We start from the raw sequence: 27,503 nt of genomic DNA, 5'->3' as shown, positions 1-27,503 counted from the left end.
AGTGCTACCTAGTTTTTCCTCTTACAGAGTCTACATGGACTAACTGTGCATTTCATCACAGCTTAAGCCCTTACTACAAGGCTCGGAGAAAGCGTCCCTTCTACACTACGTTAATCACGGCCAGCCCCGTGCCCTCTGACAGCGTTACAACACAATGATCCCCTTCGCAATCCTCCACAAATATCACATGGGATTATAAATCTACCCTAGTATGCATGCGGGGGTTTTGGCGCGGCTTTTTGCACTCGTCTGGGAACACAGTAATGCCCTCAGAGGCGAGACACTTTCACCTTACAATACAGCTCAAAGGTTGGATCTTGGAAACAGCTTGTGTCTTGGCCCAAAATGGTATCTCTATTACTGTAATGTTTTCATTAGCATTCCGTAGGAAGCCTTGGATTCTTTACTCGGCATGTCATAAAACTCGTTAAAATAAATCACAATTAAAAAGAAGGTAAATGTAAGCCTCAATTACCAAGGCTGGAGGAGACATCAGATTTAAAACATGCTCACCGACATGTGCAGGCATACATAAATGGCCTTAATCCATACGGATTACCTCACCTGCTCTTAATATGAGAAAACTATTTTTGTCACAGAGGCTGGAGGAAATACCAAGAAGTATTTCTTTAACAAACAACGAAAAAGACAACAAGTAGACTAGACGAATGAATTAGCCACAGACAGAATTGATCTAAATTTAAATGGTGGCTGGTGTTGACTGCCCTCACAGGTCTTCCCTATAAAAAGCAGTGAATCTCAAGGAAACATTGAACTTTAATGTTATTGTGCATAGCATTATTCCATACAGCCCCCGTGTCAGGTAAGACACCGGTCACTATTGTAAATGGATACTGATTGTAATTTCTGCGTTAGGTTATTGCATAACATCTGGAAGGCAGTAACAATGAATGGACACAATGGAACCTAACGAGGTCGTGTCTACGAGACGCTCGGTTATCTACGTTTGATGCTGCAGGTGGAGGAACCTCGGCTCATTCAGCTCTTGAAACGTGTCTGCTCACATATGTGGTTGAATTTCCTGAAAGTAAAAGAAAAGAAAACGGCATGAATGAAGTGCTGCATGTAAGAACACAACACAGACACGAGGGACTAGAGGACCACGTTTATACAAGGACGCCCTCTAGTGGTTACATAAGTTAACTACACACATTCCTGTCATGTCTGTCTTCAACCGGGGGTCCGTGACCCATAGGGGGTCCTCAGAGTGAACTATGAATGAACACACATGGAATTATGTACTTAACAAAAAAAACATGTCTTATATTTTAGATTCCTCAAAGTAGCCACCCTTTGCTTTTTTGATAGCGCTGCAAACCCTTGGTGTTCTCTCAATGAGCTTCATGAGGTAGTCACCTGAAATGGTTTTCACTTCACAGGTGTGCCTTGTCAGGGTTAATTAGTGGAATTTTTCCCTTATTAATGGGGTTGGGACCATCAGTTGTGTTGTGCAGAAGTCAGGTTGATACACAGCCGACAGCCCTATTGGACAACTGTTAGAATTCATATTATGGCAAGAACCAATCAGCTAAGTAAAGAGAAACGAGTGGCCATCATTACTTTAACAAATGAAGGTCAGTCAGTCCGGAAAATTGTGAAAACTTTGAATGTGTCCCCAAGTGCAGTCGCAAAAACCATCAAGCGCTACATCGAAACTGGCTCACATGAGGACCGCCCCAGGAAAAGAAGACCAAGAGTCACCTCTGCTGCTGAGGATACGTTCATCCGAGTCACCAGCCTCAGAAACCGCAAGTTAACAGCAGCTCAGATTAGAGACCAGATGAATGCCACACAGAGTTCTAGCAGCAGACACATCTCTAGAACAACTGTTAAGAGGAGACTACGCGAATCAGGCCTTCATGGTCAAGTAGCTGCTAGGAAACCACTAAGGAGAGGCAACAAGCAGAAGAGATTTGTTTGGGCCAAGAAACACAAGGAATGGACATTAGACCAGTGGGAGTCTGTGCTTTGGTCTGATTAGTCCAAATTTGAGATCTTTGGGTCCAACTGCTGTGTCTTTGTGCGACGCAGAAAAGGACGGATTCTACATGCCTGGTTCCCACCATGAAGCATGGAGGAGGAGGTGTGATGGTGTGGGGGTGCTTTGCTGGTGACACTGTTGGGGATTTATTCAAAATTGAAGGCATACTGAACCAGCATGGCTACCACAGCATCCTGCAGCGACATGCCATCCCATCCGGTTTGCGTTTAGTTGGACCATCATTTATTTTTCAACAGGACAATGACCCCAAACACACCTCCAGGCTGTGTAAGGGCTATTTGACCAAGAAGGAGAGTGATGGAGTGCTGCGCCAGATGACCTGGCCTCCACAGTCACCGGACCTGAACCCAATGGAGACGGTTTGGGGTGAGCTGGACCGCAGAGTGAAGGCAAAAGGGCCAACAAGTGCTAAGCATCTCTGGGAACGCCTTCAAGACTGTTGGAAAACCATTTCAGGTGACTACCTCTTGAAGCTCATCAAGAGAATGCCAAGAGTGTGCAAAGCAGTAATCAGAGCAAAGGGTGGCTACTTTGAGGAATCTAAAATATAAGACATGTTTTCAGTTATTTCACACTTTAAGTACATAATTCCATAGGTTTTCATTCATAGTTTTGATGCCTTCAGTGAGAATCTACAATGTAAATAGTCATGAAAAAAAAGGAAACCCATTGAATGAGAAGGTGTGTCCAAACTTTTTGCCTGTACTGTATATGTTTAACAAAAAAACATGACGTATAAATAATGTATGAATATCCCTCCACCCAGTTTAATATGCAGCTCAGTATTTTTTTTTTTTAAATAATTTTTAGGCTTTTCCACCTTTATTTTGATAGGACAGCTAGGTGAGAAAGGGGATAGAGAGAGGGGAAGACATGCAGGAAATTGTCACAGGTCGGATTCGAACCCTGGACCTCTGTGTCGAGACGTAAAACTGTCAGTATATGCGCGCCTGCTCTACCCACTGAGCCAACCCGGCCACAGCAGCTCAGTTTTATACAATATGTGGTAGCGGGTCCCAGCTCCGTCTCGCTTTCAGTTAAGGGGTCCTTAGCCTAAAAAAAAAAAAAAAACATTGAAGACCCCTGGTCTAAAGCATGTGTCAAACTCATGGCCTTCAAGCCAAATTCGGCCCCTCGCAGATTTAGGTCCGGCCTGCATATCAATTTAGGTTTGCAATCAATTTTGGGCCACCTACTTTTTGTCACTTTTTCTGTCGTTTTTGGTCCTTTTCGGATGTTTTTGGCACTTATTCCGATAATTTCGTTGCTTCTTCCGGCGTTTTGGTTACTTTTACATTTGTTTGAGCTTTTTGTTATTGTTGCTCTTTTCTACTTTTTTGCGGACTTTACGGATCAAACTGTAAGGGAGAAGACTGTATGAGACATGCAATAAAACAGGAAAAAATATTTGACTTTTTCATTAAATAAAAACATCAATAAAATATACACATCTGGCCCTTGATGGGATTCTCATTTTCCAGTGTGGCCCTTGGTGAAATTGAGTTTGACACCCCTGGTTTTAAGTATAGCCAGAACTATTCACAACAGATTTATGACTCAATACATATTAACTTTTATAATTTCATATATATATATATATATATATATATATATATATATATATATATATATATATATATATATATATATATATATATATATATGATGACTAAGTATTGGTAGTTTTGTGTTACAGTATTATGCTTTTGAATGGTGCATGCAGGTAGCGCCCACTATTAATTCATTGGTCAGCATTTTCTCTTTAAACTAGAACTGATTGCTACTGATAAACACATGGTACAGTAAAGAAGCAATACAAAATTAGTTGGAGACAGAAGAGCAGCAATCTACTGCCACATGTAAATATGTATCAAGGAAACGTGTCCCTGTTGCAGAGAGGACTCGAGTCACTGATGCAGTCTTATTGTTGTCAGTTGAAACTACAGTTACACCATATAACCACTAGAGAGCAGATCTGAGAGTAAATGAGTGATGTGTGTGTAAAAAGTAGGGTTGCACAATATTGACAAAATGTGATATTGCGATATCGATGATGAATATTGTGATACTAATATTAATTTTGATATTTTTAAACATATGTAAAATGACAAAGGTTACGGGAAAACGCATCAAAATAGATACGTTTTCTTACAACACAAGGTTTATTTCAACTGAGTGTCATATTGGACTGGTCCAACATGAATAAATAAATAAATAAATAAATAAATAAATAAAATGTCTACAGAAGAGGACATGTTTTACTGGTTGGACAGTATAAAATACATAAATAAAGAGAACAGGACACAACTTTTCTTTCCCTTCTCTGATTCGGTCCGTTTTGTTGTCTCTATTTCTTCACTTACACTGTCACTCTGTCGAAATATGCACACACATGGTACGCTCCATAAGTTTTGTCACGTAGTGGCCCCGTGCACTAACATGGCACGTGGCGCGGTAACTGGCCAATGAAAAATGATCATTACAGCGTTTCAAGCTCTAAATCAAAACACAACTAAGCCACACAGCCAACGGACGGGACGCAGCGCTCCACAAAATAAACTAAATATTGCATACTTATTGCGACACTTTCGATATAATACTGCGTAACTTGATAACGATATTGAGTCGCTATATTTTTGCACCCCTAGTAAAAAAGACTTACATTGCATGATGCGCCTTCACCTGCGTCCTGCAGTTACGTCCCCAGTAACAGTCGGGACGAGATGTTACAGCCGCTGAGGAAAGAAAGTCAAATAAAGTTATTATTACATGAGTATAATAAAAATAATAATAATAATAATAATAATAATAATAAAAATAATAATAATAATAAATTTCATTTAGTGGTGCCTTCAAGACACTCAAAGTGACGTTACATCACGTAATATCAGTAATAAACATAATAAACAACTAAGCAAAGCACAAGTTAAAATTGGTATGAAATAAGACGCAGCTGGTGCAGGTAAAATGAGTAAGCTAGTTTAAAGAGATGGGTTTATGAGCAGTTTTGAATTCAGTCATGGACTCCATATAACAAACATGACATAAGTGAAATATTATCCTAAAAACAACAGAAGCCCCTTTTGTGTCCAGGTTGTCTAAAATGCTGAAATGGCATTAAAAACGGCGCTAGAAAAGGGATTTTGGTGTCAGACCTGGCAGTTCAGATGCAGGGATGTTCTGTCTGTACTTGTAGGCCAGTTCCTTAAACGCTCGCAGGCCGCAGCAGAAACACACGATTGCGTTTGGAGAGATGCGACAATCTGACACAGCGACAGAGTCAACAAGGACAGGAGATTACCACTTTCTCTTTTTAAACAGTCTGAACTTTATAGTCCACAACTTTGTAATGAAAGTGCCTGGGTTTTTTTTTTGATGTGAAAGCTCACCTGACAGATAGTAGTCTCCCTGCTGTAAATTGTGCAGAGACTCCTGGAGCAGATCTCTCCATGACTTCCCTCTGGAGGACAGGTAGTTCTGGATGGAAAGATGGAAACACACAAAACAGCAGCATCTTAACTTTGCGTAGGACAGACACGTACAATGCTGGAATGTAACTAAGTAACTTACTCAAGTACTGTACTTAAGTACAAATTTGAGGTACTCGTACTTCACATGCCACTTTCTACTTCTACTGACCTACATTTCAGAGAGAAATATTGTACTTTTTAACTCCACTACATTCATCTGACAGCTTCAGTTACTAGTTACTTTACACATTAAGATTTTTGCGCACAAAAAAAACATGTAGTTTAAATACAATGTTTTATTATAAATAACCTACCCAACAATATAACAGCCTACAAGTTCATCTGAAATGATTAGCTGATTAAACACTTAGATAAAAAGGACAGAACTGTTTGGGTCGTTTCTAAAATGTGAGAATTTTTCTGCGCTTAATACTTTTACTTTTAATACTTTAAATACATTTTCCTGATGACACTTACATACTTTTACTAAAAGGAGAGGATTTCATTCGAGAGGTCATTACAAGTGCCTACCCATGTGAAGGGATTCCTTCCAAGTGAACACAGTCAATATGGCTGCAGTACATGTGAAAGAAATGCATACAATTTGTGCTAATTCAGCTCTGTTTAGTTCCAGTGTTGAGATGGCAGTAAGACAAGTGCTTAGGGACGTCTACAAACTGCAACATCGAAAAGAGATACAACAAAAATATGCATTAATTAATTAATAACTTACCTCAAATAGAACTTGTCTCCTGCTAGTTGTACTACAGCACTTACTTAAAATATTTTTGTATCGCTTTTCGGTGTTGTAGTTTGTAGACGGTCCCTAAGCACTCATCTTGCCGTCTCAACAACGGAACTAAACAGAGGTATGAATTAGCACAACCTTTATGCATTTCTTTCACATCTACTGCAGTCAGATTCACTGTGTTCACTCGAAGGAATCCCTTCACATGGCAAGGCACTTGTAATGACATCTCCAACATGTTAAGAGATGTTTTAATGTTTAAAACCTGCCCCGTTTCAGCCGCCTGAGTGCGAAAGCTACCAGTAGCATAACTCGGTGTAGGCAACACCGATTATTTTAAATTTTTCTCGCTACTGACAGCACTACGTGACAACAAACAACATAGCTACGTGTTGAAATCGACCGGAATTCTCCTTTAAGTAAGATTTTCAATACAGGACTTTCACTTGTAACAGTATTTTACAATGTGGTATTTTTACTCAAGTAAAGGATCTGAGTACTTCTTCCACCACTGGACATGTATTAGAGCATCTCACATTCTTAGTCTGGGTTGCAGGTGGAGTCTTCTGTTTGCTGAATGATGATGAAGTTGACATTTTGTAATTATTATTTAGTTTGGAGTACCAAATCTGTTTGGTGGGCACACAGATCCAAAGTGTTTTAGAGCACCATGAATGGAAATACTTTGTCCCAGTTAGAATTACACATGTTATACATAGTAAGCTCTACACATGTAATGCATGTGGCCAGTTAGCTCAGTTGGTAGAGCAGGTGCACATAGAGGTTGTATTCCTCGACGCAAAAGGGCAAGGGTTCGAGTCCGACCTGTGACAGTTTCCTGCATGTCTTCCCCCGCTCTCTCCCCTTTCATATCTGAGCTGTCCTATCCATTAAAAAAATAAAAACATGACTGCATTCCCTAATATACAAATAAATAATCAACAACAAATGATCAACTCCTTGGGATATCGGACATGTACAGATAGTGGTTTTACCTGGAGGATCTCGGATTCGTAGTTATTGTTGTTCAGCACACCATCCAGGCATTTGTCTGTCAGATTGAGCTCTGAAAAAAAAAAAAAGGGGAAAGAAATTGTGGATTGGAACTGTGAAACATTTGCATACTACAAAACACAGAACGAACATTGCACGGCAGCTGTATTCTAGCCATATCGTGAGATCACCTATCACACAAAAAAATCCACCTCGTCAGGCTCCAACCTAACGGGTCTGTGTCCGGACTACCAGCTTGCCACGCCAATCGGCGTCCTGCGAGGAGCTACTGGCAGATACGGGCGGGGTTTAGGCGTGTGTGTGACGGCCGACACTGTTCGGTCAAAACAACAATAGCGGATGTGAGAGACAGATTGTTCATCCAATCACCTGTCAGGTGTTTTTTTGAAAAGTGCCTGCCAACAGTTTCCACTTATGGCTTCTCAGATGGTTCCGTGTTAAACCATCCGGTGGGCCAGGTTAACATAAAATAGCAGTACTAATAAATATCGGAGAAAGCTACACCTCCAAAGAATCACCTGCCACAAAAGGTTGATTGGGTACAGTCAGATGGCTGAGAGGAGTACTCTATATTTTTTAATGGTCTTAGAGGCCTTTAGGTAGCAAGGAAATCTTTACAAATATGTCATTTTGTATGAAGGGTTTGTTTTGTGCATGGGGAACAAATCATTGTACAATGGTAACTGAAAAGGCACTGAAAGGGAAGAAAGAGACAAAGACACTCTGAGCAACAGTTAAAAAAAAGAACAGAAGAAATCACCAGTCACTGGTAGACGAAACTGGAAGCTTAGCATTAACATGTGTGCAGATTTAAATAGGAACAGGTTCCTGTTTCAGTATCAAGGGTACAATAATGCCCATTAAAAAGCTGGAATTAAAATAAGTACAATAAGATCATATGGGGACCTTTCTTAGATGTGTTAGGGAACAAATCGCATTGCCTGACTCCCAGTAGAACGAGCAGAGACATGCTTTATATTTTATTTATTCATTTTTCATTTGTGGATATGTATAGAAGTTCCGTAATGTATGAGGCAGTAGTGTTAACCATACTGCAGTGATGGTTCCGTAGACAGTGGTCACTCCCTTCCCTTCCCCTTTGTGTGTGATTTCTGTACATTTATCTTTTTTATTATAATTACCCTTTTTTTCTTCTTTTTAATTTTAACAGTGTTTGTTAGTGGTGTCACTATGTTCAATGTAAGAATGTCTCCTGAAATTTTTTTTAAAAAAAAGGACAAAAAGCTGGAATTAACAGACGTGTTGCTTCAGGTGTTCATTTTAAAATCACTAGAGAATATGAAGCAGAGATGAGACAGCAGAGACAGTAACTATACAGATACAGGAAGCAAACAAAATCATCCTCAAGAAACTTCAGAGAGTCTTTGAGGGAAATTCCTGTTATATTTTTTTTGCTAGCATGAATAGATGTGTCTCATATCCACCATAAAATGATAACGATATCGAGGTTGTTTTGAAACCGAAATACAAGAAAGCTCATTGTGAAAGACGGTAGCCTGAAAGGAAGGCTTGAGCATCCTTGTTCCTGTGTGATAATCATGTATCTTCTAGAACAAAGAAGTGTGTGTGTGTGTGTGTGTGTGTGTGTGTGTGTGTGTGTGTGTGTAGTGTAATTGGTGGATGCGGCTGGTGGGAAAGGATGAGAGAAGATCAAAGATGACCTCGGGTGAAAGAACAAGAAGGGAAGCGTCAGCGTTTTCCTTCCCGGGTGAAACTGTAATGGCACATGATCCCGTGTTTGTAATTTATAGCCAATCAGAGACTCTCAGGGCCCTATTTTAACGATCTAAGTGCACAGCGTGTCCTACTGCATTCGGTCGGATTTTGCAGTATGCAAGCCAGCATGCTTTTCTGGCCATTCTGACCCACAATCCTTTGAGCAGCATATATGAGCAAGAGGGTTAAAGTTCAAGGTGCTATGTGTTATGAATAGGGTTAAAATTATATTCTCCAATTAATATCAATCTTTGTTTGATTGATCGATTAAATAAATCCCAAAATCAATTCTTATTGTAATCATTAACCTGGTGCATTTTGGTGCAAAAATATAGTTTAAGGTTCCTTCCTTGCTTGTACAATTTATAACATAAGTTCTCTGAGAATCTCTTTTATATCCAAGCAAAATTGGTATTGTCATTGAAAGGTTGCTAAACTAATTGAGAATTTAATCAAGTCGGGACCTTGTGAATCGGAATTGGGAAATAATTAGAGATACCCAGCCCTAGTTACAGTATGAGCAAGTAGTATGTCCCAATTGTATACTGCATGCAGCAGGTTGTACTTTGTAAGGGCAGCTGCAGTACATACTAAAAGTAAAAAGAAAGAGTATGCCTCAACTCAGCCAGTGTCTTGTAACTACATTAATATTACTCAAACTCGGATATCTCAAAAATGATGCACATTTAGTGTGTTCATACTATACTTTGCTTGTTGTAGAAGAAAATAACCTATTTTTATTTTGCTGTGACATCTCTTTCATACAAATATGAGGGAATATGTTTTTTTCAATCTGCCCAGAAAAACATTTTCTGGGAAACCCAGAGTGCTTATAATCAGAGGCTGACAATCATCACAATTACAGATAATGCATTTGGACACTATTCGGGAATCAGCCCCTCCAATTAAAAAGGTGTATACTGTATTACCATCAACCAAAACAAAATCCCATACTGGTCGAAGCCTTCTACCCAGCCATAAGCCTAACAGCGGAGATCCCCCTGTGGCTGTTTTGCTGATGCAGATACATACCACTGAATCGAGCCAGACAGCCTTGACAGCCAATCCTCTGGCAACCCCAGTACATGTGACAGAAGGGTTGCTGGCACATCACACCTGCCAACACACAGCACATCATGCATACAGTTCTTGGTGTAGAATGGGGTTTGGCAACAATTAGTCTCGCATTGCCAGGCCTACCTCCACAACGCTGTGGAGTAAGGTCTGGCTACACCACACGTACATTCTAGGATAGGAGAAATAGGAGAAAGCTCTGCCAAATGGTTTCAGGAAGGAACTTGTTTTGGTGAAACATTAGCACCCTGCAAAAGAAAACGCCACATATAATATTAAATGAAGTTAACTGTTCACACAGTACAGTAACGTGAGCTACTTAAATTAGCTGGTTAGGGCGCCTGGGTAGCTCACCTGGTAGAGTGCGCGCCCATATACAGAAGCTTAGTCCTCCACGCCGCGGGTTCGATTACAACCTGCGGCCCTTTGCTGCATGTCATTCCTCCTCTCTCTACCCTTTCATGTCTAAGCTGTCCTGTCAAAAATAAAAAGGCCTAAAATGCCAAAAAATAATCTTAAAAAATAAAAAAATAAAAAAATAAAAGAAATAAAATTAGCTGGATACATGGCTAAACGTCATTTGCTCTTACCAGTGTATCGCCATGTGTATTTTTTGTCCATAGCAAATCCCTGCCAATCCGTCCCAAACGACCCATTTGGAGACTAAATGCCGTAAACATATTCTTAGTAAATCTTTACAATCATTCCCTGAAAGAACCAAAGCAGGCCTGCCTTGTTGCATGATCCAAATTTTCTTCAAAACTTGCCATTATGGGCGCCTGGGTAGCTCACCTGGTAGAGCGGGCGCCCATTTGCAGAAGCTCAGTCCTCGACGCAGCAGCTCAGGATTTGAGTCCGACCTGCGGCCATTTGCTGCATGTCTTCCCCCTCTCTCTCTCTCTCCCCCCATTCCTGTCTACAGCTGTCCTGTCTATTAAAGGCTAAAAAAAAAAAAATGACAAAAAAAAAAAATACTTTCCATTTTCAGCGTGTACCTTGCTAGCTCAACGTTTTTGTCGTTTGTTGTCGAACGGAGTTAGAGAACGGCAACACTGTGAATGGCTGGCAAAGTTGTACTTTAACTGTCAGCTGATTTTACATGTACTACATACCTATAAGTATCCATGTAAAATATTTCTTCATACTGAATAGCCTTACATAATTTAAATATACTGACGTAATTTAACACTGACTGGCTTATATTATCCTGTCCTATATTTAGTCCATTTCTATTTCACTTTAGTTACAGTTTTCTGAATGACCGTATAATTCTATCAACCATATTAATTTACATCTCTGCAGAGTGACTAACAAGGACCACTCACATTGTTGAGCAATAACCTGCTCGCTGTTTGGCTCGGCCCGTCTGTCTGGCATTGGCTGGAGGCAGCAGTGGCACATGAGATGGAAGCCCTGAGGGAGGCAGCGGTACTCCTGAGGAGCTGCAGACAGGACGGGAGCAGAAAAAGCTTTTAGACAGGAGCTAAGACGTGATAGGTAGGCAGGAGGATCTTCACAGTTGTGCTTAAGTGGGCTTTCAGATGCTTCTTCCCCAATTCCAGAACACATGGCATGTCTTGCTTATAGTTTTTGGTATTATAACAGAATGAAGTATCCTGCAATTTGCCATTGAGTGAAAGGTAAAAAGTAGTAGTAGTAATAGGTTACTTTTTTCAGGTGGTGTTTGTAACACAGCATTCAAAGTTGGCCCCTCCTCCCCAGCTCAACGAGCCAGAAAAAGAGAGAGAAAGACAGAGAGAGAGCAGCGGTGGTCGAGCGAGCTAGAGAGTGAATGAAGAGAGGGAGCGGTGTTAGCAAGAACAAAGTCGTGAATAAGAGGGGGAAACTATTTTCTGATTGTTTCACAGCGGTTACGTTCTAAGACACACACACAGACACCTTCCTGAAGGGTTGTGTGTGCTTCTTTGGGCTTTAGAACGTAACCGCGGCTATTTGGACGACGTGGGAATGAGAATGGGCTTCACGCACTGTAATTTGCTGGGGGTTACACACCCAAGTCCCGCACACAGAAAAATAAGAAGAAAAGAGAAAATGCAGGACAGGGTCTCTGCAGATTGAGACACCACCACACACTTCTAGTGGGTGATACGTGATGATTAAGAGGGATTCTTTTTTACCTACACTAGTCTATACATTGTTTTTTTTAGTAAAAATCCTGCATATTATACCTTTAACTCTAGATACTGATATTCCCACCTAAGCTATACCCATAATCACCGGGGAGGATGTCAAAGGATGTTGAGGGCTGCTCCCCTGTGGGCTTTGCAGACCCCTCCTCAGTTGCTGGTTTGGGTGGAGGAGGTATAGGCGGTGGAGCTGGCAGACGAGGGAGCCAGTAGTTGGAACCTGTAGCAAACATCACCTGACTGACCTCCCTCCTGTAGTCAGGACACTGTCTGCAAATCACTAGAGGCTGACTGGAGACAAAAAAAAAAAAAAAAGTGGAGACGTTATTCACTAAACAAGCATAAAACATTGTCATTCTTACTTTTCTAGTTTTTGTAATCACTGCCTATGCAACAGAGTGTAACAAATATCTAAGAATTTTTCCTAAAAAAAATAAAAAAAAAACTATGACAAAAAAATATTTCAACGATCAAAATTAAAACTAAATAAAAAGTAGCCAATCAAAAACAAGAACTATGACAAAACATATACATAACATAAAACATGTATAACAGCTTCTTTTTTTTGTTTTTATTTAATGCAAAGTCTGTGAGCTGCATGCATCTGCCGAATCACACACGGTTTTCCTCTAGCTTTTTAAAAGTATCCAATGCCCAAATATAACTCTTCAGTTCAGAAGTTGATCGCTTGATCTGTTGCACTACTGATATTAAGGCCGGCTACACACTGGCTGCGTGGCGTGAGCGTGTCCGTTTATATTTCGGCTCCCATGTTAACAGGTTAGAGCTTGCACGCTGCCTGCGTGACACGCACGTCTCAGGCGCGGCTCGAGCCGAAAACGTGTGCATGCTAGAAATAGGACCGACGCCTATTTTTCACGCGACACGCAAGCGTGTTGGAAGCGTTTCCAAGCAAAATAGAATAGGAAAAGATGTTTATAGGTCATTTTGACACAAATACATATTAATAAATGACATGTTGATGTTTGAAAGTCTCTAGGTTTTGATATAAATGCAGATATAAATGTAATTTGAAAAGATAAATAAAAAATACAGAATAAAATATCCTGTAGCCTATTTTGCCGTCAATACTGCCGACGTTGTCTTTGCTGTAATCAAATCTGTATACATTTGTGTATCAGGTTTAACATGGTATTTCATAGGGCTGCACAATTAAACAAATTTTAATCACGATCACGGCTTCCCACGATCAAATTTGCGTGATCGAGCGATATTTAAAATGAGTCATTCCCTTCATAGAACAGTTTTTGCAATGCCAATCTAGCGCTCCATAAACCACTGTCTGATCACATGTCTCCATGAGCCAATCAGAGCTGTTCCCTGCCTGCACCGCGCAGCTTAGTTTCTAGATGTAGACAGAGGACAGAGTAACGTGAGGAAAATTCCACAACAGGTAGCAGTCGGTCAACATAAGCCGGTCACAATGTTTACCAGTAAACGCAACGTTTTGTCCCGTCTGTGTTGTTTTTCAGATAACAGCAGTGACCAGTGCTAGTTTGTGTCTTTTAGCTCATAGCTTTAGCAGCAGACTGTTGGACGTCCCGCTGTTGGAATCCTACAGTGAAATACAGACGCACTACACTGTTTAGCAGTCAGCATTTTAGCCGTGTTTAATTAATATATATATGTCAATGGTTTAATCCAGTTACTACTGTGGCTAACGGTAGGCTAACGTTACCTGCTGTGTAACGTGTTATTAGTGTTTACTAGCGTGACATTCAGCGATGTTTATGTTGCCTCTAACGTGGGTTTCGGAGCATCAGAGCGCAACGCAGACATGCAAGCATGCAAGTGGCAGTGTAATGAGCCACAGAAATCCGCGTAGCTATTTCCTCTTGGTAGATTACCAGGCACCACACACCGTTAACGCTGAACAGAAAATTCCGCGTTGTCTGTATCTTTCACGGCAAATGTGTGGAAAGCGGTCGCCAACAACAGCTGAAATGGCATACTCCTTCACAGTATCCTTCAATAAAGGAGGAATGTAGCACAATATGGATGTTTTAGTAGGAATGTAGCACAATATGGATGTAAAAGCAGTTATAATTATATAATTATGTGACAATAAAATTTGTTTTGGCTAAAATCAACAAATAATTGTGATAATTAATCGTGATCTCAATATTGATCAAAATAATCGTGATTATCATTTTGGCCATAATCGTGCAGCCCTAGTATTTCATTTTATCAATGGGAAACATACATGTGTACAGACAAGGCTAGCAGCAGCAGCGCCGCGTCAGACACGTTTCTGGTGTGAAAAGACAAAAATCCACGCAGCGGACAGAAACGCCACGCTCACGCCACGCAGCCAGTGTGTAGCCGGCCTAAGAAGCACCTTGCAATCAGTAATGTTATGTCTCGGTCGGTAACGTTATCCGACGTTAGCGGTTCTCGGAAACAGATTTATGGACTAAATTCGTCTCCAATCCCACTTAGAGTCAGACGAGATTCAACAACAAAACAGCTGGGACAAACTACAAAAACAGGCAGCATGCTGACATTTATAAAAAGGTAAGCTAATGTGACTTTATCAAGGGCTATGGATCTTTACCTCCGCCAAGGAAGAAAGGAAGGAAGGGAGGGAGGAAGGAAGGGAGTCTGTCAGTCAGTAGGATTACGTAAAAACTCCTGGCCCGATTTTCATGAAACTTGGTGGAAGGGTGAAGCACGGGCCAAGGAAGGACCTCAACAATTTTGTAGCGGATCCGAATCACCGGACGGAAACACAAATTATTTAAATTGCGGGATAGGGCATTTGTGTCCGAATAAGTGGAAAAATTTGTTACGGACTAAGTAAATTCACGTGAACCATGCCCATTTAAGATGGAACATTAACAATGTGAGATAGGGCATGCCTTGGCGGAGGTCTGCGCTCTCCCAGTGCCCTTCTATGTTTGCTTCTGAATGATTCATTGCTCTGCAGTGGAGAGAACACATACTGCAGCTGTGGTAATGGAACCACAGAGAGGGAGCAGTTTTATAATGACAACTGGATTTATTGAGGAAAGTCGGTTGTAGTCCTGCAGAGCAGAGGGACACGGACACTGTGTGTGGGAACAAGAAAACAGTGCCTAGAAAAATAGACTAATACTCTTTTTCTTCACAATTAGTGCGTATATTTTTTAAATGCAGGAAAACCAGCTAAAAATAAGCGATGGACTCCTTTCCTATTGCTAGTAGACAAGTATGCCTTTCTGGTTTTTTGGTGTGTCAAGTTCGATCTCATGAACGCACTGGGAAACAGAGTTACTGGAGGCCAGTGAAACATTACGGTACGTTTTTATAGGTTACTTATTCAGTCTCTTTCAGACTCCGTGCTGAATAATTTTGAACGATATTTCAGATATGCACAGAGATGGATAGAATTTGTGGCAGAAGTTAGCGACAGAAAAGGTGCAAAAATTAGCGCATCCGGGTGTCACGTTTCCATCAATGTTGATCGGCGCTGGAGCCGATAAATACCCGTGACTACTGCCTGGGAATGAATGCAGATTGTAACCTTTCCCACTGAAGACAACAGTCATATGTTAGCGGGTGTTAGTGGATTCTTTTGTCCAGTGGGAAAGGGGCTAAAATGTCTTAAGTTTTCGTTGACTAAAACCAAAATACAAAAATTTGACTAATTCTAAAATACATTTTCATCAAAAGACGGAGACTAAAAAATTAAATTAAAGACAGGTGCCAAAATAAACACTGGATTGGTCCAAATACAAAGAACCAGACCTTACCTAATGTCTGAGGAGTCACTGTCATTGTCAGAGAGCTCAAAGAGGTAATCGGAACTGCCCTCCTCGTCTGAGAAAGAGCGCTCCACTTTTGGTTGCAACATGTCCTGAGTTATCTTGTTACGGCTGTCCATGCTTTTCAGGTCCTCATCACTGCGGCACTTTTCTGTGGGACAGAAAGGGACATGCAAACATATACAAAGTCAATATCTAATGAGAACTTTCTTGGGAATGTGTACCAGTTTGGAAACTATACAAAAAAAAGTAAGCAGGTCTTCCTTCTCTCTTGTTGGAATCTCCATCGTGTCAGCTTTAGTAGAAAAACCTCCGCCACAGCTGCATTTTGCTGACACCATTTTTAAAATGCGTGTTGTGTAAGGCTATCTACTAGGGCTGAACGATTAATTGCATTTGCGATAATATCGCGATATGTTAAAACGCGATTTCCTAATCGCAAAGGCTGCGATTTGGTCTCGATTTGATGACTCGCAAGAGCAAATCAGTCTGCACTACGCAGAGAAAGCATCAACTTAGCACGCTAACGCTACACTGTACCTTGAGCTGATCTCTATCATTCAAACAATTCTGAGTTGAAGTTTAAAACTTTTACAGCCATTTTAATAAAATGAAGGGTTATGTTTGGGCTCGAGTCCATACATGCAGTTAATGGATACAGGCACGCAGAACTGAAGGCTCAGTTGGCAACGAGCTAGCTCTGATTAGCGGTTAGCTCCGGTTAACGGTTAGCTCCGTTATAAAGATATGGGTGGAGGAGCTGCCACTGAGAGGGGTAACAATCAGACTGATAAATGACGGTTTGGGGAGCTTTCACAGCAGCGTGGCCGCAGTGTTTCAACGGTTTTATTAGTACAGTTAATCCCACGGCAAGACCACAGCAACTAACGTAACGATAGCCTCTCTGAGCAAGTGCAGTGTTGACGGTGTCGGCACGCAACTTCACGAGGGGGAGGGGCTGGAGGCAGCTCCTCTCTGTGCACTGTAAAAAAATATGTGTGTGTGTATGTATGTATATATGTATATATATATATATGTGTATACAGTGCCTTGCGAAAGTATTCGGCCCCCTTGAACTTTTCGACCTTTTGCCACATTTCAGGCCTCAAACATAAAGATATAAAACTGTAATTTTTTGTGAAGAATCAACAACAAGTGGGACACAATCATGAAGTGGAACGAAATTTATTGGATATTTCAAACCTTTTAAACAAATAAAAAACTGAAATATTGGGCGCAAAATTATTCAGCCCCCTTAAGTTAATACTTTGTAGCGCCACCTTTGCCGGCGATACAGCTGTAAGTCGCTTGGGGTATGTCTCTATCAGTTTGTACATCGAGAGACTGACATTTTTGCCCATTCCTCCTTGCAAAACAGCTCAAGCTCAGTGAGGTTGGATGGAGAGCGTTTGTGAACAGCAGTTTTCAGTTCTTTCCACAGATTCTCGATTGGATTCAGGTCTGGACTTTGACTTGGCCATTCTAACACCTGGATATGTTTATTTGTGAACCATTCCATTGTAGATTTTGCTTTATGTTTTGGATCATTGTCTTGTTGGAAGACAAATCTCCGTCCCCAGTCTCAGGTGCTCTTTGCAGACTCCATCAGGTTTTCTTCCAGAATGGTCCTGTATTTGGCTCCATCCATCTTCCCATCAATTTTAACCATCTTCCCTGTCCCTGCTGAAGAAAAGCAGGCCCAAACCATGATGCTGCCACCACCATGTTTGACAGTGAGGATGGTGTGTTCAGGGTGATGAGCTGTGTTGCTTTTACGCCAAACATAACGTTTTGCATTGTTGCCAAAAAGTTTGATTTTGGTTTCATCTGACCACAGCACCTTCTTCCACATGTTTGGTGTGTCTCCCAGGTGGCTTTTGGCAAACTTTAAAACGACACTTTTTATGGATATCTTTAAGAAATGGCTTTCTTCTTGCCACTCTTCCATAAAGGCCAGATTTGTGCAGTATAGCACTGATTGTTGTCCCATGGACAGAGTCTCCCACCTCAGCTGTAGATCTCTGCAGTTCATCCAGAGTGATCATGGGCCTCTTGGCTGCATCTCTGATCAGTCTTCTCATTGTATGAGCTGAAAGTTTAGAGGGACGGCCGGGTCTTCGTAGATTTGTAGTGGTCTGATACTCCTTCCATTTCAATATTATCGCTTGGGTAACAGGCTCCTTGGGATGTTTAAAGCTTGGGAAATCTTTTGTATCCAACCGGCTTTAAACTTCTCCACAACAGTATCTCGGACCTGCCTGGTGTGTTCCTTGTTCTTCATGATGCTCTCTGCGCTTTAAACGCGGACCTCTGAGACTATCACAGAGCAGGTGCATTTATAATGAGACTTGATTATACACAGGTGGATTCTATTTATCATCATTAGTCATTTAGGTCAACATTGGATCATTCAGAGATCCCCACTGAACTCTGAGAGATTTGCTGCGACTGAAAGTAAAGGGGCTGAAAATTTTGCAACCCACCTTTCAGTTTTTTATTTGTTAAAAAAAGTTTGAAATAGCCAATGAATTCCTCGTTCCACTTCATAATTGGGACCCACTTGTTGTTGATTCTTCACAAAAAATTACAGTTTATATCTTTATGTTTGAGGCCTGAAATGTGGCAAAAGATAAAACGTTCAAATCAATCACTTCTAAGACCACATACATATATATATATACATATTAACATTATATATATATATATATATATATATATATATATATATATATATATATATATATATATATATATATATATATATATATACACATATACACACATATATATATATACACATATATATATACACATATATATACATACATATAACACACACATAATATATATATACATATATATATATACACATATATATATAATACATATATATATAATATATGATACATATATATATAATATATAGATATATAATATAGTAAAGAATAAGAGAAGAAAAAAATAAAAGAGAAAAGATAAGATACAAGATAGGACACAACAGAGACAAGATGAGAACAAGAAGAAGAGAAAACAAAGACAAATAGAAAAACAGAAGAGAGAGAGAAGATACAATATATAATAAGGAAATATAAAACAGAACACAACCACACATGAAAAGACACAAAAGAAGAAGATGCAGAATGAAGACATGATAAAACACAGAAGGAGCCCAGAAAGAAAGGAGAGGAAGCGCATAGAGTGAATGAAATGGCACAGAAAGGCATAGACAGGAAAGAAAAGCAGTGAAATATAGAATTAACGAACGAGTATTGGTGGCATGGATAAACTTGTAGAGGACAACGGAGAGTAATGGAATAAACAGACACAAGGGAAAGGAAAGAAACGAAAGGATCCCCCCCCAAAAGACTTCGACATAGACAAGGGGGGGAAATGAAGAATGGAAATATAATAAAAGGAAAGAAATGAAAGGAAAGGAAATGCAGTGAGAAGTGGATGGAACAAACAGGGACAAGGAAGCCCAAAAAAAAAAAACCCCCAATAAAACGATACCCAACACTACTCCTCCCACCTGAGCACTGTGGCTCTGCACTAAAAACAGTCCTTCCAGAAAAATGCGGAGTTTTTTTGTGATTGTTGCGGGCAAAAATCCATGATTATGTGGCACGTTTTCTTAAAAAATGCGATGGAATATGCAGGATATTTATGCCATTTTATGCGTTGAAATTGCAGCAACTTGCAAAAACTGCGGCTTGATGAACAAGAGAAAAAAAAAAAAAAATGATTCCCCCAACACCCTGCTTTTTGATGATGTTCACGTCGCATAATTACATCACTTCATAATGTTCCCATGGCAACAGGGGAAAATGGCTGCTCTTGTGTGAAATAAAAATAAAAAATGGGGCCCACGCATGAATATGCAGCCTTTGGCTGATTATGCATTGAATTATGCGATCGCATAATCGCGTTTTTCTGGAGGGACTGTAAAAACACCACACAGACAGGCTAAGCAAATCTCGACATCAGAGCGCTGCTTGCACTGGTCGTTGTGCTGCCTAGAAAATAGAGCCCTTAATCTAATGTGAGGAATCAAGGAAAACCAGGTTCATCTCCAAGTAAAAGAATTTACCGTGACCAGTTTTCCTCCTCTTGCTTTCTGGCTCCGTGTTGTCCACGTCTTCTTCCTGTGCTGGGGCAGCATCTTTAGCTGGGCCTGATAAGATGGAGGAACAGACCTGGGTCAAACAATGTTAATACTATAAACGGCTCGTGTTGACATACGTAAACGACGGAAGAATTCAGTCGAAAAAGGTTAAGACTCATATACCAGCTTCACTGTGGAGGAGTGGGTGGAAAAGGGGGAGGGGGTGTTACATGTTTAAAGGTGATGGGGGGGGGGGGGGTTCCCAAAAAAAACATCACACCTAAAACAAGTCACAAGAGACTGATCTTAGTTGAATAAATCATACGTCACTACAACAACCTTTTGGAATGGCTCAGTTACAGGTGCTCAGCATAAGTGAATACACCCATGCTAGAGTTGACTAAGAGAGAAGAGGAATACAAAAAATATTTTGGAAATTGATCTTAAGGCCTTAATTTAAAATAAAAAAAAATAAAGAGGAAAATCCAACCTTTAAGGACACTAATTTTCTTTGTGAATGAATAATGCATCGTAAATAAATAAATAAATAAATAAATAAATGTTCTTCCTTAAAATACAGGGGGCATAAGTAAGTTCACCCCTATGTTAAATTCCCATAGAGGAAGGCAGATTTTTATTTTTAAAGGCCAGTTATTTCATGGCTCCAGGATACTATGCATCCTGATAAAGTTCCCTTGGCCTTTGGAATTAACACATACCCTTCACCATACCTAGAGACTGGCATGGTTTTATTTCAGTTAGCCTAATAGCTGGTTTGATTTGCATTAAGAGATGATTTTATGGAAAGTACCCCATGCCAGTCTCTAGGTATGGTGAGGGGTATGTGTTAATTCCAAAAGCCAAGGGAACTTTATCAGGATGCATAGTATCCTGGAGCCATGAAATAACTGGCCTTTAAAAATAAAAATCTGCCTGCCTCTATGGGAATTTAACATTGGGGTATACTTACTTATGTCCCCTGTATTTTAAGAAGAACATTTATTTATTTACAATACATTATTCATTCACAAAGAAAATTGGTGTCCTTAAAATGTTGGATTTGTTTTCCGAATTCTTTTTAATCAAGGCATTAAGATCAATTTCCAAAAGATGATTTCTGTATTCCTCTTTTTAGTCATCTTTAGCATGGGTGTATTCACTTATGCTTTGCACCTGTATTTGCCCAAGTCCCGACCTGTACTCAGGTTGGGACTTGGGGTGGGGGGGAGTCAACGCACATAGCAGATGAGAGCAGACTGGCTGAAGACCGTGTGATAATCACCAGCTGGACATGTTTTTCCCAACACAATCTGAGTTGAAGTATCGATCAGCTGCCGTCAGCAGTTCTGTTTCCATCAATGACTTTGATCAGAGAGTTATTTATTTACACATCCTGTCTCTCACACACACACACACACACACACACACACACACACACACACACACACACACACACACACACACACACACACACACACACACACACACACACACACACACACACACACACACACACACACACACACACACACACACACACACACACACACACACACACACAATACAGGGGGCGGCAAGATAACTATAACCAAACAGGCTGAAAAGTAAATTAAAAGTTAAATTATTATTACAATTCTATTTTAATAAATACTCTGCAACATCAAGATGTTACTTTTTTTTGGACGTATTGAACAAACCCAACTTTAGACAATCAAAATAAACTACCTTTGGGTTAATCTAACATAGCGTATTGTAGTGCCTCTAAAGAAATAGTTTGACATTTTGGGAAATATGCTTATGCACTCTCTTTGTGAGAAGATCGTTAACACTCTCACAGTCTAGATCGACAACGTTTCATTTCCGGGATTGTTCAGGTGCAGCCGGATGTCCGTCCCCTTCCTCTGTCTTTGTGTTGGGGTTCTAACCTCCGGTGGATTTGTGAGGACTATGGTTAACTGCTCCTCAGATCTCTGCAGGGTAAATCCAGACAGCTAGCTAGACTATCTGTCCAATCAGAGTTTTCTGTTGCATGACTAAAACAACCTTTGAACGTACACATGTTCCACCAAAACAAGTTGCTTCCCGAGACTATTTTGCAACGCCACTGTTATTGAGTCCGAGGCTTAGCGTGGCCCAAGACGATTGCGATTGGTTTGAAGAAATGCCAATAAACCAGAATGCTGTGTGGACTAGCCAGACCCTCCTCTGCAGCACTGTGGAGGAAGGTCTGGCAATGCAAGACTAACACTCTCATATCTTAGGCTAGCTTGGCTGTGTTCAAAAGGTTCACAAAGACAACGTGTTGTGATTTTATGGGGGGCCAGATATGTGCCGGACTCTTTCTTGACCGGAAGACACACAATGAGGTTATCAGGCAATGTAGGGGGAAAGTACACTCTTATTGTGAATACTTTCTTAAATACGGTTTTGTTTAGTCTTGTAATGTCTGCCAAGTAATCAATTATAATCAAGAAATCAGACAAATGTAATTTCACTATGTAATCACACCGTGGGATCCAGACCCATTTACAGGTCCACACTCACTTTTCTATCCAGTTATGTACGTTTAGCAAGATTCCTATCAATCATGTATCGATATGGGTGCTCATTAAATACACATTATGGTCATGTTGCAATTTAGCAGACTTGGAGAGGGAACTTATTTCTCTGTGTAGGGAGACAGGAATCGCAGGTTAAAAGTAGGGCTGTTAAATTAATCAAATTTAGATTTTGGCTCCTAACGATCACAAAAACAATATAATCAAGAAAAATAAAAAAGTTTTGCAAGTGAACTCTTATTTTGTCTTTTGTTCTGAGGAGAAATTTCAACGGGAAAAGGAGTAAGGGAGATTTCACAGTTCTAGGTGTTGTCACCTGTTGATTTGTTTCCCTGTTTCATTGTTTTTAAGTTAATTAAATGCAACATGTTTCCAAAATTCAATGAGTGATCGTGTTAAATAATTGCGATTTCAATATTGACCAAAATAATTGTGATTATGATTTTTTTTCCATAATTAAGCAGCCCTAGTTAAAAGCTATTTGTAGTTTGAACAATGTGAGTGAGCCAAAACAGGAAAGTTAGAAAAGCAAATGTGCATCCTGTCAGAGAGCAGAGGGGTCCTCTCTTCGAGACAAGAGACTACCCCTAATCTCCAGAAATAGCTGAAATGAAGTGTGACCATTTGAAGGACAACACCTGTTTGACTAATTCACGTAAGAATCTAACAATGAAAGTAGCTGGGTCACGAAGACCTGGGCACAATTCAGAAAGGGAAGAAGTGGAGATGGGGAGAAATGACTGGATAAAAATATTATCCGCTCAAAGTCATCTTTAGATAGTAAAGAAGCATTGTGTAAGTGTGTGTAATGTGTGCAACCAGCTGAGACTCTGGGAAGCCAAGAAACCAGAACACCGCCACAGAGCACTCATCCCACCAAAGGAATCAAACATGGTGTGTGTATTTAATTAAATTTATTTATTTATTTATTTATTTATTTATATATATATATATATATATATATATATATAAAAAAAAATAAAAAATAAATTTTTTGTATATTGATCTATATTTTTTCATGTATATCTCTGTGTGTGATCATCAATCCGTCATTGCTTGTGGGTGACTGAGTAGGCGGTGAAGCAATTATCTCTTCCTAACTATTCGATCTTTGGTCAACACGGTGGTTTTGGGGTATAGTTTCAACTAGTTTTGCATCTGACTGTTTAACATAGCTGCTTTCCATATGCGTATATTTAGATCAGGGATATTAAAAAAATTATTATTATGTATTGCTAAAATCCTGGATACGGGCATGTGCATTCATAAAACTTCACAAAGTAAATGTATTAAATTGTAATGCAGTGTTTTCTCTAGCTTTGTTAAAGAAGTCCAACTGCAATCATTAGATCTGAGAAAAGTCTTTCAGAACTTACCCGAGGCGGGGCAGGCTGTGGTTGCCACAGGACCAGAAGTGGAAGGGCTCCCAATACAGAAGTGGGAAGTGGAGGGCTGAGGTTCCTCCCTAGTTGGATCCCGAGGAGCCTTTGTAAGCATTACAGGCTCCACAGAAAGTGACATCTCTGAAGGGGGAACAGGAGCAGGACTGTGGGCTGCCCTCTCCGTGTCTGAAGTTTAGATACAGGGTGGCAGTTAGTAGTGAGCCACAATACAGCGGTGGACTAAAAGTGTGTACATTTTGACAGAGGAGTTGTGGGGAACTACCTGGTTGCTTACCGTAATTATGTTGTGAAATAGCTTGCTCCGTTTTGATTGAGTGGTAAACATAGGCAATGTCTACAGGGTGACAAGAGAAGAGGTTATCCCTCTCTCCTATTAAATGCATATAAGCATTATTCCCATGGCTAACAAAAGGAACAACTCACTTTGTTCTGGCTCACTTTTCCTGTATACAAAGTAGATGACATCACCGTTCTGCAGAATGTGAGTTTGCTTCCTGACCAGTTTGGACATGTTGATCACCGTGCCATTAGTGCTACAGAAAAACAAAGGTGCAATTGGATGCATCACTGTAAGGTTTTCGAGTGTTTGCTTTACGAAAGGACAAGTTTCAAATCACACATGACTTAAACAGCTCTAAAAAAATATAAAATAAAAAAAAATATATATAATAATAATAATAATAATAATAATAATAATAATAATAAAAGCATAGTCTTTCTTTCAAAACATATTTTGTTTCAACATATGGTTTGTTTAGTTTAATATCTAGTACCTCATGTCTTCAAGCCACACCAGCCCTGAGCTTTCATCTTGCACAATCTTGCAGTGCTCCCCTGAGACCAGTTTGTTGGCTGGGAAGGAGAGATAACATCCTGGCAACAAAATAATAAAACATAATGAAAACACAGAGTAGACATAATATAGATTACTTGGGCTCTCTAAGAACAAAGATTTTTTTTCATCTTTTTGGTGTCCCTTTTGGGAGAGTATAATGGGTATCTGTTAGAGAGTATGATAACGCATGTATTCATATAAATGTCTTCCCCCCCTCCTCTCTGAACATTCCAAAACAAATTCTCAGCAATTCTGGCTGATATAGACAGTTTTACATCTTCAACATATCATTTAAAATAAACACCTTAAAAATTCACCCTCATTCTATTGAGATTAACCTCAGATTGTGTTGCGTGGAGTTTTTTTTAAGCCTTTTTATTGTCTAGACATAAACTAACCAATTAAGGCTAGTCAATTTGCATTGCAAAAAAAAAAAAGTGGACCCCAAAAGCTCTCGACAACAAAGCAGAGACAGGGGCAAATATAGGCCTAACCTTTTCTTAAGCAAAAACCCATACAAAAAAAAAAAATCTACTTAATATTCTGCACACATGTTCTCAATGGACGCCTTTTGTTATCATCACAAGGGGCTGTCTAAGTTTGGTGCACTAAAGAAGGCTTTGTGTTTTCAAGGGGGAGGTTTTTAAAGGCTCCAGACACTGACAGCCATGTCTATGCTACATAGACAGGACTGTCTTTTGTTAATAGGCATCAGCACATTTAGGAGCTTTTTAAAGTTAAAGTTAACAAAGTTTTAAGAAATAAAGCTTTCACTCCATAATGCATACATATAGAAATTAACATACCTTTCTTTCTGCCAACTGTGCATTCTCTGTTGAAAAGCAGGACAGTTTCACTGGAGTCCACTTTGACTAGCTTTCCCCATGGTCGTCCTCTCTGATAACTGTCCATCTCCAAATGTTTTTCTCTACAAGAAATTATAAGAAGTTTGGTTTTACTTCAGTGGCATTTTTTATAGACTATTAGGCACGTGGTAGCATAGAGAAAGTGAAATTAACCATCAGGGTGTAACGTTATGCTGGTGAAATCAAAAACTGCTGAGACATTTTATTAAGTCACTAACGTCCTATTCATTGCCGACCAGATGGGTTCTGATGTCAGAAGCCCAATTAGGTTAAACACATTTAAAGACACTAAGATTTTCGGGAGACATATTCTTATAAAACAGGATATACATTATGTTTAGTATGAATAAACGCATCTATTCTTCATTTCGGCATTCATCCAAGATAGCCTTGCACTTGTACACAATACGATTTCAACCTAAGCAACTCTTTAGTTTTTAAGTCCCACAGTTCTCTTAAGCATTATCAAAAACCTTAATAATACTGAGTAACGTTAGCCAGTTATGTGTTTGAATTTGAGTTTAAATCCAGTGCTGTTGGATTTATCATGTTTTATGTAAGCCGAATTCACAAGCGAATTTAAACGATTCTTAAAACATGACGAGCAACGTTAGGATAGATATGCACATTGCCAAATAAGCAAGGCTTTATTAAACTGAAAGAGTTTCTCATCAAGTTTGGTAAGAAATCCATTGGGGCAAAATCTGCTAACGAGACCTAACGTTAGCTAAGCTTGTGCTCTTCTGTGCTTCCTAGCTATTTTCGCGTTATTAGCTGACTTTGTTGCGTGACAAGCTGAAAAAAAACTGAAAGTTTTTTCAATCGTCAACTATCAATCTAGCTAACACAATGTTTCATAATCCCAAATGCTGTGTGGGTTATCATCACACCTAACGTGAACGACACAAAACTTCGTTCAATAATAACACTAACTAAGCTAACGCGATTGCTAACATTAGCAGCCGAGCAAACTGTGTATCCAAGAGAAACATCGCACTACTGCGACCACCAGAAATGGCCGTAACGTCCCACTTGTCTCGTGTCTGAAACGGTTACTTTACCGTCAAAAGCTTAGTTCGTTGTCCCAGCTGCTCTGTATAAAGAAGCTTCTTCTCCTCATATTCCAGCTAGGCACAGGATACACTTCCTGTCAAGCTCTGGGTCGATATTATGCAGTCATCAGCTGATGGAGGAGGGGCTGTTTGGGGCTGAGGCTGGTGGTATCCTCAGAACAAAACAGGCAGGTAGGTTTAACCTTTTTTTGTCTTCCCGTCGACTATGCAACTTTTTTAGTTTTTCTGGGTCAAAATATGAAAATCCCTGACGTTTTTTTAGCTTTCCTCAATGTTTTTGTCACTTTTACCGATGTTTCTTCAGTAAAAGTAAGTAGGCTAAGGATAATCAGGAAGAGGTAGCCTACTAAAAGTAAAAGCACTCAATGCAGAAAAATGTCCCCTGTAACTGTTATACTACTATTGTGTATTATATTATTACTGATACGTTTATGTAAAAGCAGTGTTACTGTTGTAGTTTTTTATATTGAGGTGGAGCTCATTTGTAACTATTTTGCATAAAGGACTGCAAGTGAAACTAATTTTTTTTTTCATTATGGATTCATGTGCTGATTATTTTCTTTTTTTTTGATTATTTGATTTGTAGAAATTCAGAAAATAGTGAGAAATGCTTTCACAAGGTCTTGTTTTGTCCAACCAACAGTAGGAAAAGCAGAAAATAATCCCATTTATGAAAATGGAAACAATTA

At 39.7% G+C, this 27,503-nt stretch overlaps 1 protein-coding gene across 1 annotated transcript; it reads right to left on the bottom strand.

Moving 5' to 3' along the window:
• Positions 1–759: 759 nt before the first annotated feature.
• Positions 760–26,944, bottom strand: chfr (checkpoint with forkhead and ring finger domains, E3 ubiquitin protein ligase). Its single transcript, XM_039803023.1, has 16 exons — positions 26,803–26,944; positions 25,682–25,803; positions 24,814–24,913; positions 24,464–24,573; positions 24,315–24,374; positions 24,014–24,205; positions 20,014–20,148; positions 15,966–16,155; positions 12,305–12,504; positions 11,392–11,508; positions 10,025–10,108; positions 7,237–7,307; positions 5,413–5,500; positions 5,179–5,286; positions 4,686–4,758; positions 760–1,042 (listed from the first exon to the last, which is right to left on the bottom strand). The coding sequence occupies exons 2-16, from the start codon at positions 25,785–25,787 to the stop codon at positions 1,000–1,002; spliced, it is 1,677 nt and encodes a 558-aa protein (XP_039658957.1). The 5' UTR covers positions 25,788–25,803; positions 26,803–26,944; the 3' UTR covers positions 760–999.
• Positions 26,945–27,503: the final 559 nt, after the last annotated feature.

This window comes from Perca fluviatilis, chromosome 6 (genome assembly GCF_010015445.1).
Source record: "Perca fluviatilis chromosome 6, GENO_Pfluv_1.0, whole genome shotgun sequence".
Taxonomy (NCBI): Eukaryota; Metazoa; Chordata; class Actinopteri; order Perciformes; family Percidae; genus Perca; species Perca fluviatilis.
This window is presented reverse-complemented; position numbering and strand designations above follow the sequence as displayed.

Excerpts from the sequence above, each read along its gene's own strand:
- chfr (XM_039803023.1), bottom strand. The coding sequence starts at position 25,787 with ATGGACAGTTATCAGAGAGGACGACCATGGGGAAAGCTAGTCAAAGTG. Across the intron at positions 16,156-20,013 it reads TTTCCTTGATTCCTCACATT|GTTTGCATGTCCCTTTCTGT; the intron begins AGATTAAGGGCT and ends GACTTTGTATAT. Across the intron at positions 11,509-12,304 it reads ATCCTTTGACATCCTCCCCG|CTCCTCAGGAGTACCGCTGC; the intron begins GTGATTATGGGT and ends TCCTGTCTGCAG.